General features: G+C 39.6%; 1 protein-coding gene across 10 annotated transcripts in view; it reads left to right on the top strand.

The window, feature by feature from the left end:
• SMARCA1 (SWI/SNF related, matrix associated, actin dependent regulator of chromatin, subfamily a, member 1) overlaps positions 1-8,338 on the top strand; it is a 70,014-nt gene extending 61,676 nt beyond the window's left edge. For 4 of the 10 annotated variants that reach the window (XM_032620456.1, XM_032620463.1, XM_032620458.1 and 1 more), the window contains 2 exons: positions 6,380-6,490; positions 7,610-8,085. In XM_032620456.1, coding sequence (XP_032476347.1) covers positions 6,380-6,490; positions 7,610-7,681 — 183 coding nt within the window. In that variant the 3' untranslated portion in view covers positions 7,682-8,085. Of the gene's footprint in view, positions 1-6,379; positions 6,522-7,170; positions 7,238-7,540 lie in introns of all 10 variants that reach the window. The other 6 variants (XM_032620464.1, XM_032620466.1, XM_032620462.1 and 3 more) reach the window with 4 other exon arrangements.
• Positions 8,339-13,472: the final 5,134 nt, after the last annotated feature.

The raw sequence follows: 13,472 nt of genomic DNA, 5'->3' as shown, positions 1-13,472 counted from the left end.
TATTTATTTTTTTGCTTTTGCTCATTCACCTGCTTTTGACTTTCAACCATAACGGGCAGCGACCTTCTGTCATTCAGACTTAGGCAGGCTTAGTGTCTAGGATTTTAGTACATAGGAAATGTAATGTGGAGTCTCTTTAATCTCTTTCAATAAGTCACTTCAAGTCTACTGATGCTTTCTGTGCCTTTTGAATTGATGCTTTGAAGCTGGGTATTGGGGCAGAGGATGTTTGAACTTGGTGCCTGGCGTGATTGATATTCACCACACAGTACAGGGCAGCGCCACTTACTGCAAACATCCCATTATTTATTAAATAAAGGTAGAGATACATATCCTAGTATTCAAAAGTTGAAACTTGGGTGACTTTGCATTGAATGGAATTATAAACTATTAAAAAGATACGGAAAACCAAGGCAGACAGTTTGTTTAAAGTCAATCTAAAGACTGGCTTAAAACAGGGCTTGGCAAACTGCAGCCCTTTACCTGTTTTTGTACGGCCTGCAAGCCAAGAATGATTTTTACATTTTCAAATGGTTGAAAGAAAATCAAAAGAAGACTGTCTTGTGACATGTGAAAATTATACAAAATTCAGATTTTAGCATCTGTAAAGTTTTATGGGAACCCAGCCACACGCATTCACTTATGCATCGTTTATGGCTGCTTTCATGCTGCAACGGCAGAGCTGAGCGGTCATGACAGAGACCATGTGGTCTACAAAGCTGACAGTATTTACTGTTTGGCTCTTCACGGAAAGGATGTGCTGACCCGTGGTTTAAAAGGATGTGTAAGAAACGTGGAAGGAAAGAAATAATATAACCAAGGGTAGACATAAGTGTTATACAGTCCTTCAAGAAAAGTGTTAAATGAAGGATGGGTAAAGGGGGAGGCTATCTGGCCTAAAAGAGGGATTGTCTGGCAGGTCTGGTGGTAATTGCAGTGATTGTCATGGAGCCATGAGAGCTGCCTTGTAATATTTGAAAGATTGTCATACAGAAGAGGGAATCAACTTGTTCAATTTGACTACAAAATCAGCTTGTTCAATTTGACTACAAAAATCAGCTTGTTCAATTTGCATAAGGGAACATTTTTAACTTGTCCGAAGGTGGGATAGACAGCTTTGGGAGGTAGTGAGTACCCCATCATTGGAAGAATTCAGACAAGCTGAATAGCTAATTAGTAAGGACCTAGTAGAAGGGATTCAGTATCAACCTGAATAATTTTTAAAGGTCCTTTCCAATCTTGAGAGTCAGTAATTTTATGAGCTCCCACTATTGAGACTCTGTATCAAGGGAAGATTTCGGAGTGCAAAATACACCTTTGATTACATGACAACTCCTGCTCAACAATCATCAGTGAGATCCTTTTGTCAACTGAATTAAGTAAAATTGCTTAGTTCTTTGTTTTTAGCTTCTAGGTTCTTTGTATTTTGACTCAAACTTAGTCTTATCTATCACTCTTACCCTGCACAGCATTTCCCAAGTTGGTTTCTACCAAACATTGTTCCAGGATTTGCAAATACGGTAAGTCCCTTACATACGAACGAGTTCCATTCCGAGAGTGCGTTCGTAAGTCCAATTTCTTTGTTAAGTCCAACAAAGTTAGCCTAGGTACCCAACTAACACAATCGGCTATATAGTACTACTGTAATAGGTTTATAATACTTTTCACACAAATAATACATAAAAAATAGAAAAAATCAAACATTTTAAATCTTACAGTATAGTACCTTGAAAAGTACAGTAGTACAGTATAATAGCTGGCACATAGGGGCTGGCATCGAGTGAACAGGCAAGAAGAGTTACTGACTATAGGAGGGAGAGGAGGTGGGAGATGGTAGAGCTGAAGGATCGTCAGCAGTAGGAGATGGAGGGCAAGCTGCAAGATGGAACGCAAGTTCGCATCTTTGAAAGTTCTCGGTTTGTATGTAGGGGCCTTACAGTATACAATATGCAGAACAGGGTTCTGTGTTCAAATAAATTTGGGAAATGGCTGATACTGAATCCTGCCTGTGACACTTCCAATCTACATTAGAGTGCTAAAAGCTCTGAGAAGTCCTGCCATGAAGAAATTTGTTTAACCTTTTAAAAATCTAGCATTTCCTGCGCATGTGTGAACACAAAGTATTTTTTTTCCTTTGGCCACAGCTATTAACGCTGCAGAACAGTTTCCCATTTGCCATTTTCCTACTCTCTTCTGTTGTCTTTATTGTTTTTGTATCTCCTCTCTTCCTCTTGTGTGCTATTTTTCTCCCTCCAATTTCATTCCTAAATCCAGCATGGGGAAATCGTGAGAGAAAGAGATAATTAGACTACAGAATTGTGGAAACAGTTTGAGAGCACATGAACCACTCCCTGTAATCCGAGGAAAATAGGAAGATTAAAAAGGTACAAGAATCTAGGGGGATATGTATGTGCAAGGCGAAATTATATGAGATAAAAGTGCTTTTGACATCATGAAATTTCTCATAGTCATTTCATAGTCACTTAGTTATTCAAAACATGAATCACTATTTTATTGGTAATCTGGCCTCCTTGTAATTTCTGGTGTTAGCTCGTGTTCTGTTTATGATACCATCTGTTTAGTTAGGCAGTCTTCAAGCGTGTGAATAAAAGATGGGGTCGGTATCTTTAGAGAAAGTGGCATTACCTATGCTAGGAAGGTAACGTCCAGACTCACTCATTCCTTGGTGCCTTTCTCCAGAGAGTTAGATTATTTTTCTGTCTGTAGTTAGTGACAGGTTAAAAGGAATGAAGGTAAGAACTTATTACACAGTCGATTTATAATCATTTTGAAATATTCTATTTCACTGCATATGAGACTGTCTCAAAAGTGTTGGTTTTTTTCTGAATCACCCATTATGAACCATGAATATGTATCTAAAGATATCTGCAGTCACAGGCAACTATTACTTACTGAGAATAATAATAGCCAGAGGGTATAGCTTAATGATTCAAGAATCAGCTTCACATAAAGACTCTATCTAGTCTCCCTAGAAACCAACAATCAAATCTCATCGGGGTCAACTTAGCCCTTTCCATAATAGATAAATTGAATAACATGCTGTTTAATTTGTATGTGTGTTACTGAATGAAGCTGTGAAGAGTGCTTGGTCTGCATATTAAAGATACCACTATTGTTTTGGTAAGTAAGGAAAATTCCAGTGTTATTTTTCCTAAATTATTTAACCTTGGGTAATTGAGGATGCACAAGAAACGTGAATGTACCAGTGTTTTGTAAGGTTATTTTTAATAGTCAAACAATAATTTGTTAATGAAGAATTTTTTTCTGGCTAGACTATCTTTGGTTTTCTGCCTTCTTTTGGGCTTGAATTTTACAGAGTAGAAAATGCTTGACTAGTTGATAATATTTCTGTATGCCATTTTTCTAGCTTTTATTTGGAAAGATAAAACTGTATTTAAAAAATTTGCCATTTCTTAAAAATGTTAGATTGCCTAAGGCCTAAGTGTTCATTGCAGAAAATTTAGAAAATACATGCTAGTATAAAGAAGAAAATAAAAGTTACCATTGCTCCTACTTTCAGAAGTAGCTGCTGTTAACCACTAGTAACACTGTATGTAGTTAGTACTCTCTCAGATATTTCTGCTGTGTATATACATATATAGTAAGTTGTGTATATATGTACATGGTAATTGACAAAGTACCCAAAATTTAGTTCCCAGTATTTCTCTGCTAAAAATGGCACTGCTCTAAATATTCTTCTGTAAATCTTTGTATACGTCTCTTATTGCCTTACATTAAGCATCTAGGAGTGGAATTGTTCATTCAAAGAGTATGAAATTTTTAAGATGTATCATTGATATTCCCAAATTGCTTTCTAGAAAGATATTATTTTAGTCTGCTTGGGCTGCCATAACACAGTACTGTAGATGGGGTGGCTTAAACAAATTTCTCATGGCTTTGGAGACTGGAAGTCCAAGATCAGGGTGCCGGGAGGATTGGTTTCTGGTGAGGCCTTTCTCCCTGGCTTGTAGATGGGGTCGTCTTGCTGTGTCCTCACATGACCCTTTCTGTGTGAGTGGAGAGAGAGAGAGAGAGAAGAGGGATCTCTGGGTGTCTCTTCCTCTTGTAATACCAGACCTATCGGATTAGGGCCCCACCCTTATGACTTCATTTAACCTTAATTACCTCCATAAAGGCCCTCTCTCCAAACACAGTCACACTGCGGGGGTGTTAAGACTTCAACTTGCAGATTTTGTGGAGGGCACAATTTTTAACTTTGGCATCCCATCATCAATGAATGAGAGCTCCCATTTCATCTTATTGCCAACACCAGATACACACACCACACACACACACTTGCATGAACGTGTCATTGCTAATTTAATAAATATATCATTGTTTTACTTTGCATTTCTTTGAAAAAATTTTAATATATGGACATTTTAATTTTTTATGAGTTTTAAAAAATATTTAATTTATTTATTTATTTTTATTAATTTTTTTGGCTGCATCGGGTCTTAGTCATGGCACACAGGATCTTCATTGAGGCATGCAGGATCTTTTGTTATGGCACGCAGTCTCTTCGTTGCGGTGCTCGGGCTTCTATCTAGTTGCAGCATGCAGGTTTTCTCTCTCTTGTTGTGGTGCGTGGGCTCTGTAGTTTGCGGCACACAGGCTCTCTTGTTGAGGCGCGCAAGCTCAGTAGTTGTGGCACATGGGCTTAATTGCCCCGCGGCATGTGGGATCTTAGTTCCCCGACCAGGGATGGAACCTGCGTCTCCTGCATTGGAAGGCGATTCTTTACCACTGGACCACCAGGGGAGTCCTATGAGTTTTCTATTCTTGTACTTGGACCATTTTTTGGTTGGAGTTCTTAATTGCCAATAAATCTACATTTTTATTTGAGGGTTTAGCTGCTTTATATTTTATCTGATTTTTTTTTTTTTTTTTGCGGTATGCGGGCCTCTCACTGTTGTGGCCTCTCCCGTTGAGGAGCACAGGCTCCGGACGTGCAGAGTCAGCGGCCATGGCTCATGGGCCCAGCCGCTCCGCGGCATGTGGGATCTTCCTGGACCGGGGCACGAACCAGCGTCCCCCGCATCGGCAGGCGGACTCCCAACCACTGCGCCGCCAGGGAACCCCCAGATATTTTTGCTTCTACAAAAAAGAAATCATTTTTAAATGTTATTTATCCTTTGATATTAAACTTATTTACCTTTAAAATACAGCAAAGTGTACAGGGTTAATATATATGAGCATCCATACTAATCATATGTTTAATGCTCATCATATGTTCATAAAAACTGTTTATCGTTTGGATGCATTGATTTGCTGGCAGTGAAATATAGGTAGTGGCAAGGTTAATGCGGAATCTTTTCAGCTATTGCTTGCTCTGAATTAACAAATGCATCAGTGTTTCCTGAGACGCCCTCCTCAGAACTCTGATCCCACAAGATGTCCTTTGAGAAGGGAGTTCTGCTGTTTGAATAGCTTGGGGAATTGCTTGCTTCTTACATCGCCTACCCTAGTGGCTGACAGTGCTCATTAGGAACTTAAAGGCTATGAGCAGCCCTGTAGAAAAGAAATCTGTTTGACTTTTGTAAACTGAGTACTTCCAAAATGTGCTTTGACAATAGGACATCCTCTTATTTTTTTGTTTATGTGATTTTTGTTAACTTTTTGTTTCAAAATACTTACAGTTCACAGGAAGTTGTAAAGAAATGTACAGGGAGGGCCCGTGCACCCTTCACCAAGTTTTCCCAGATGGTAACATATTCCATAAATACAGTACAGTGTCACAACCAGGAAATTGACATTAGTACCATCCACAGAGCTTATTCAGATTTCATTGGTTATAGATGCACTTGTGTGTGTGTGTGTGGGGGGGGGTGCGCGCACACGTGTGTATAGTTCAGTGCAATTTTATCACACGTAGATACGTGTAACTAGCACCACCGCAAGACTTCCTTGTGCTAGCTCTTCATAGTCACACCCACTCTCCCCCCTTTCCCTAGCCCCTGGCAACCATTGATATGTTCTCCATTTCTAAACTTCCATTTAAGGATGCTATATAAATGGAACAATATGGTATGTAACCTTTTGAGATTGGCTTTTTTCACTCAGCATCATTCCATTGAGGTTCATCCAGGTTGTAGCATATACCAATATTTCTTTCCTGTTTATCGCTGAGTAGTATTTCAAAGTATGGATGTACCACAGTTTGTTTACCCATTTACCCACTGAATGATATTTATCCACTTCTCATATTTTTGGTGGAATATACTCTGTATGAATATTGTTCTGAAGAATACCAACTTAGAAATTCTGTGTCACAAAAATGATACAGTTAAAGAATTACCACTTTTAAAAGATTGTGCCGGGGTTGAAGAAATTAAAAGTCTTGTATTAATTGGTTTAGGAATTCCAGAGACGCTGTAATACTCTGATTTCATTGATTGAGAAAGAAAATATGGAAATTGAGGAAAGAGAGAGAGCAGAAAAGAAGAAACGGGCAACTAAAACTCCAATGGTAAAATTTTCAGCATTTTCCTAACTTTTAGGTAGATCCCATTTTTTTTACATAATTAAAATGCCTATATTATGTTTAATGCCATAGTGATACCTATTATAAAAACTGGTTTTATGAAATGCTGATTTGTTTTTTGACAGAAAAAGAATTACACTACAAGCACATGCTTCCTATTTGTTTGTAGAACATATGGTTAGGAACTCCCGTAGTAACAGGGCTCAGTATTTTAAAAAAATTCCTCATGACTTTTAAGCAGAAGTATAATGCAAGTAAAATCCTTTGAATTGAGACCAGAGTTGTCATGGGGAGTAGGAGAGGAGTGGGGTGGGGTGGGACTGAGCTTGAAACTGGGAGTTCTGATTTGATCAAATAAGTTTTCTGATCTTTGTGGAACTATGAGTGCAAATAAGAACTTTGAGGAGACAGCAAAGCTTTACTTGGTTTACTTGGTAATAAGTTAACTGTTGAATAATAAGATGACTTAATTTTAATTCAGTCAGGTTGCCTTGTGTAGTTACAATTTCAAATACTCTTTAATAGATCATATTATTTGAGTGTGGTTAAGTAAACTACCATATTTCATCAAGTCTAAGATGCCTTCCATTGTAAGACACAGCATTATTTTATGTGCCACTAAGAAGAACCGCTGCCAAGTAACTATGATTTGTCATCAATTATAGGATGCATCCCGATTTCAGAGATGCTAAAGTGGGAAACAAATGTGCATCATAGAATATATGAAATATGGTATGTTAACATCTGTCATAAGATTTAAAAATTAATACACTCATAAATAACATTTTTCCCGGAAAACTTTAAGTATTAAGTAGTTCTTTAAGATAAGCATACATTTATAGTGCCATGTGTAAGTAGAAACTTGATGACTATTTTTGATGGGTATTTTATGTCTTTTCTTAAAAAGAAACATGTTTGGAGGTTATCTTACATTGGGTTACATAGTTTGTTGGGCTATATAGAACATTAAATGTGAGTATAACATTTAAGTGAATATTCATGTTAAAATTTTTTTTTAATGCATTTACATCCTAGATTTAACATTGTTGGGCCATTTAAAAATGTGCATATTGGAGCAGAACATTAAATCTGTTTCCATTTTAGTCACAGAAAAGAAAAGCAGAGTCAGCTACTGAGAGCTCTGGAAAGAAGGATGTCAAGAAGGTGAAATCCTAAAGCCTAGAAATAAAGTTTTAAATGGGAAACTGCTATTTTCTTGTTCCCATCTTCAAATGCTAATGCCAGTTCCAGTGTATTCATGGTACTCTAAGAAAAATCTCTTTGGTTTTGATTTCTTGCATATTTTATATATTTTACAATGCTTTCTACATGAAATGTGTAGCTTTATATTTTATGCATTCTAGTATTTTTGTGTACTGTATTTTGTGCATTTCATGTCTTCATCAAAATCCTCTCAGTCCTTGTTCTTTTGAAGCTTGTGCTGAGGTTTTAGCTTTTCTATGTTTTATATGCCGCTGCTTTGAAAGAGAACCTAGATTCTATAGCTGTATTATTGTTGTTTCATACTTTAAATTTATATGGCTGTGGAAAATTGAATTAAAATGATTTGAGGAGAAAGACTTTTTCACTTCTTTGTTGCTTTCTTTTCTATTGAGTATGGGCTTGTACGTGTTACTGCATACTGTAATTAGCATAATAATTGTTTCTTTGAGGTCATCTAAATATTTTTTTCCTAAAGGAATAAAGGGTGAGAACAGAAAAAATTTAAGAAACTAATATTTGATACTGTGCTTGCTGTCAGTATGCATTACATTTAAATTATTCTCTAAATATTCAAGTGGGAAAGTATAATAAAGAAACGTCTATAAGAAATTTAATTATTTCCTGTTTTTTGTGCAGTAGAAAATAGTTGTGTTTACCGAATTCAATTGCTCACAACTATGTATTTGGTTGAAAGTTAAAGCTTTGCTTGCTGACTTGTGCCTGATCTTTTGTCCCATAGAGCCAGTCCAGGGGAGTCTGGGTATAACACGTAGATTTATTAACAGCTAAGTTAAGAGTATGAAGTAAGTGCTATGCATGCAGAAGAAAGGGGGAGGGTCTTCCATAGGAATACAAGTACGGTCAGATAACAGGTAATCTCAGAGCGCCAGAGGCTTTGCACACCAAGAGCTTCTACCTTTCCCACACCACAGACCCCACGCTGGGAGGAGATCTGCTCCACACAGTCCCTCAAGGCTCCAGGCTGACTGAGGCTCTGCTGTTTTACAGCTGTACCATCTGGAACATGTGGCCTGTTCAGCTGCCGCTGTAGGAGAAAAAGAGGCTGGAGAATCGCATATAGGCTCTTTATTGCCTCAGCCCAGAAGTGACAAATGTCACATCCATTTATATTTCATTGTCCAAAACTAGTCACATGGTCCTGTGTATGTGCAAGAGGACTGGCAAATGTAGGAGAACAAGTGGAATGTTTTTACGTTACTGCCCCTGCCACAGGGGCTGTCACACGAAACCGTTAGTGTGTGATTAATCAGAGTCAAGGTCAGGTTATAAGGGAACAGGGAAAATGGATCAGAACCTAGTGTGAAACACATGGCAAATAAGCAAAGCTGGGAATGCAGGACAGTGGTGTTTGTTATCAAAACAAAATTGGGGCCACTAAAGAGTTGCTCTCTCCCCCTCCCAAGATCTTCTGCATTTCCTATCAGACTCTATTTAGTGTACCACTGGCAAACCTTGGGTAGCCCTGAGTGCAAGTCAGCGTCTTTCACGTCCTCTTTCTCATTGGGGTTCTGCAACATATGAATAGATCTTCTAGAATGACAACCCACTGTCTGCTGGACTCTTCCAAGTCTTTTTTCATTGTCCAGACTTCATATTTCTTACTGCCATGCTCCTGATAGGATTCTTCTTACTCTTTCCACTATTAGGACTTAGACTCTTGTACTCTGTTGGAGGATGGTTGAAATTAGGGTGCTATTAAGAGATATTAGGTCAAGGGACCCAGAGATATCCAAATCTGTCCTTGGCCTAACTGCCCTTTCTATAAGGTCCACAAAAGAGGCAAAGGTAAGCAAAGTAATACTTCACTAGCTGGTGCTTTGGCTCCAAACTTCAATCCGGAACTATTAAGCCCAGAATGAAATCTTGGAATTTTCCACTCCAATGAGATTAAAAGTCCCAGTCATCTGAGATGGAGAAAATTATACCTTAGAGGGTCTTATTAATACCCCCAAGTTCTGTGCACTGAAAAATAGCCCAGTGAGGGTACTGGACTCCGATCAATCAGTTCAGCATTTCTTGGGGAGAAATGAAGATGGAGGGTGGGAGCAGGTACAATTAGGGTCTTCGAACTTCTTTCACGGAAGCTTAACAATCTCTACTTCTTGTTCTTTCTCTGTTAACCCAAAGGGGTTAATGGCTAAGCTGTATGTGACCATCTACTTTAAGAGAGAAAATCTGCAGGTAAGTTCTGTCAGTCTTTGCATGGGGCCATTTCCCTGGCTATATCATGGCTCTTTCTTGGACCAAAGAGATGTGAAATCTAGGTCTCCTAGATTATGTACAGCGTCATTGTTGAACATAGCCTACCAAGGAGGTCCATACAGCGAACACCTGATGGTAGCACAGTCCAACCAATACAATGTTGGGGATGCAGAATGCCCCAAGTCTCTATTTGAAACCCCTCTTATTGTCAGTTTTCCACAGAGAAATTAAAGTGTCACAGAAGATTTAAAACTCCCAACAAATAAATCCCACTTCACACAAGAGGCCGAGACTGATAGGATAGTAACACTAGACCTGGCTGCCGTGTTGGATTGAGGGAGCAGGATAGTCAGTTTACTGAGTCAGCTGCTCAGAGACCAGAAGCAGCAGAAGAGAGCGCTGTATCTATGAATACAATTTGACAAATACACAGTGATGCAGCCCACCAGTAAAAGCGGTCTACAGATTGTACTGGAATCTGACCCAACCTGCTTCTTTGTTTGGACAATGTGAAGGCGGGAAGTGAGTAGAAGTACAGGGACTCTGAGTGGTTTCCTTTACTCAGGGCCTCTCTGTAGAAGACAAGAGGTGAATAGGTTTCCCAGTAACCCTCAGGCTCCCACAGAGGCCCTAGTAAAGCATCTGTTTTGATCCATTGGATACTCGGGCCCTAATTTCCTTAGAATCAAAAGAAGGCAGAGACCTCAGAAATCTCTCATTTTCGTCATAGCTGCTTGTCTCTCAGTCTTTATCACACAGTTCCTTCTGGCTCCCTGGCCTACCAGTGCTTATGCTGTCTGGAAAACCCGGATTCTTACCAGATTACACATTCTCCCATGAAATACGCCCCCAAATTTGGTCCATTATATGAGACCTCCTAGTTAAGAGAAGTCGTTGGACTAGAATCTTTGCAGCTATCTTAGTTGCTGGGTGTTTGGTTTGAAAAGCCTCTACCTAACTCGCGAAACTCTCTACTGTCACCAAAATGAAATGCTGTTTTTCCCAGTTATTGGCAAAGGTCCCCAGTGTGGTCTATTGTTTCTCCTCTATGGTGCAGTAGCCAACGCAGCTAGCACAGATTCCCGGGCCAGTTTCAATGATGCTGCTGCTGTACGCACGCTTTCTCTCCAGGTGTTTTTTGAAATCCTCCAGTTGCCATCAAATTTCAAACTCCTATCAGTATTCTACCCCGTGTCTCCTTCATTTAGTCTGCCAAAGCTACCCTGCCCAATAGACAAGGGGTGAGACTTTCCTGTGGTTCAGGTACACGTAGTTGTTCCCTATCCCTCCACCGTATTATTTCTGTATGCTCCAGCTGATTTCTAACTGCCAGTATCTTTTTATCTGAGGGCTTTATCAGAGGCTTTGAAGGCTTTTCTACCCTTTGCACAGCAGGCTGGAAGAGGGTTTACACCTCAGAGTGGCTCTCGACCAAAAGCTGATTGGAGTTGGTGTGTAAGTGCAACAGCTCTCGCTCCCCTTAAGCAAGGTCACTCTAAGGTATGTCATCTGTATGGTTCCCCAGAGTTTACTCGTGGGATGAAGCTCCAGTCTCCCGCAGTAGTGGGATAACATGCTCCTTATTGACTGTTTTCATTTCCCCGTCTCACTTCCTCACTCCTGTCTTGAGTGTTTTCTGGGGCCAACTCCTAAATAAACTACTTGCATTAGAATCGTTGTCTCAGGGTCTGCTTCTGAGGAAACCCAAATTAATACACTCACCTTGCATGCATAGCTCTTCTTAGCCCTTAGTTATTTCATAAAAAGTGTGGTGTGTTTAAGGAGAATAATGACTGGATAGTATATCATTGATCTGTTCTTAGAAGATCTACCCCTGTGTGGACAGTGTGTGATGTGACTGGCCCAGGATATTTTGCACTGGTACAAAGTACTGGGTTCTCATTTCTCTCCATTAACAAACCAGACTTTCTTGTAAGAATCACTGATAGCTATGGTACTGGGAATTATTATCAGGCAGAAGTTAAAGGTTCCCAAGTTTTGGTATGGCCAAAGCTAGTACCCGGGCTATTGTCTCTTTAAGTGTTCTCCATGCTGGTTGGTGCCCCTTTGCTGTAGCACTGGTTCGTTTAGGTAAGTGGACCACGTGTTGGCCTTTCTCATTGTACTGTGCCATGTAACCATTACAGAAGCCTGGTGATAGCAGGCTTTTCTTTTTCATCTGTTGGTCTAGTGACCTGATTATTTGTCCCTTTCCTGATACATTGCTTTCCCACTGGGGAAACTCTCATCTAGGCCACTGTAGTCAGATTCAAGCTATATCTTTCCCTTGACTTTCAACCTTGCCTTCCATATTGCCCCCAAGGTATGCTTGGCTAATCTCTGATCTTCCTTCTGTGACATGATACTAGATTTGTCTATATGTAGGAGTATCAAATTATGTGGCCTATTTTTTAGGGTCTCCATATATCTATGGGAGGTTGATGGTGAGTACTATTTATGTCCAACTGTCTACCTCTCATCATGAACACAGTTTTGAACTAACATATCTCCTTCAGTGGTAGACACTAAAGCCTATTTGCTATATCCAAGACAGAAAAGATCTTTGAATAAGGTCCCATCTTTGCTAGAGTATTTGGTATGTGACCATCATCTCAATTGGGATTGATACCTTATTACCTCTGTTCTAGAATCAACTGTAAGTCTCCAAATGCCGCTTAGTTTTTGTACTGGCCATATGAGAGCATTGCCAAAATATGGTAATTTACCCATTTTCTACTAAGATTGGCATGGTATTCCATCTACTGTTTCCCAGCGTGTGTTGGATAGATGGCCGCCCTTACATTCGTGATAGCTGATTACATTTAGGTCTGGTTATATCTTTGTATGCCCTTTTTTCCTTTCGTATGTGTCCATCATGGTTTCTGAGACCTCAGTGCTTCTTCTTTTCCTTAATTTCCTAATTCTTTCCTAGTTTGCCTTCCGTCACTCCTAGAGCTCAAATTATCTCCTGGACAAGAGTTTTTAGTTCATTTAAAATATCCTGTAATCATGTTACCTGGTAAAGGCCTTCCACTGTGTCTGGGCCAATCCAATTCTCACAGCCAGGGCATTCTAGGTATAGGCATTATTTAAAGTCTTTTTGACTTTTGGACTTGTTTTTTCTTTCCTGAAATTTTCCTCTCCAACTCAGTCCACGAGGCTACCTTCCCCAGGCAGTAAAGGCCTCAATCTTTGTTACTAGTGAGCTCTACCTCCCTGCAGTGATTGCATCCCACTGTGGAAGTCTCTGAAATCCACAACCACGATTGGAGCTTGGCCAATGCTCACTGCAGATACGGGATCATAACAGCCATCGCAAGGCATGTATCGTCTCCTGATTAAACCTTGCAAATCACTAACAGTTATTTTTTGTTACTCTGTCCCTTTATCTTCTTTCTACAAATTCGTAGATTAGGATTTAGATGATGCCCAAATCAGAGTCAGCGTGAGAACATATGGTGGAGAAGGGACTCAGAAAACTTCAGAGAAGACACACGATACCCCAGAATTTTATCTCATC

The sequence above is a fragment of the Phocoena sinus genome, chromosome X (genome assembly GCF_008692025.1).
Source record: "Phocoena sinus isolate mPhoSin1 chromosome X, mPhoSin1.pri, whole genome shotgun sequence".
Lineage (NCBI taxonomy): Eukaryota > Metazoa > Chordata > Mammalia > Artiodactyla > Phocoenidae > Phocoena > Phocoena sinus.
The sequence above is the reverse complement of the archived record's forward strand: the minus strand, read 5'-3'. Positions and strand labels throughout refer to the sequence as shown.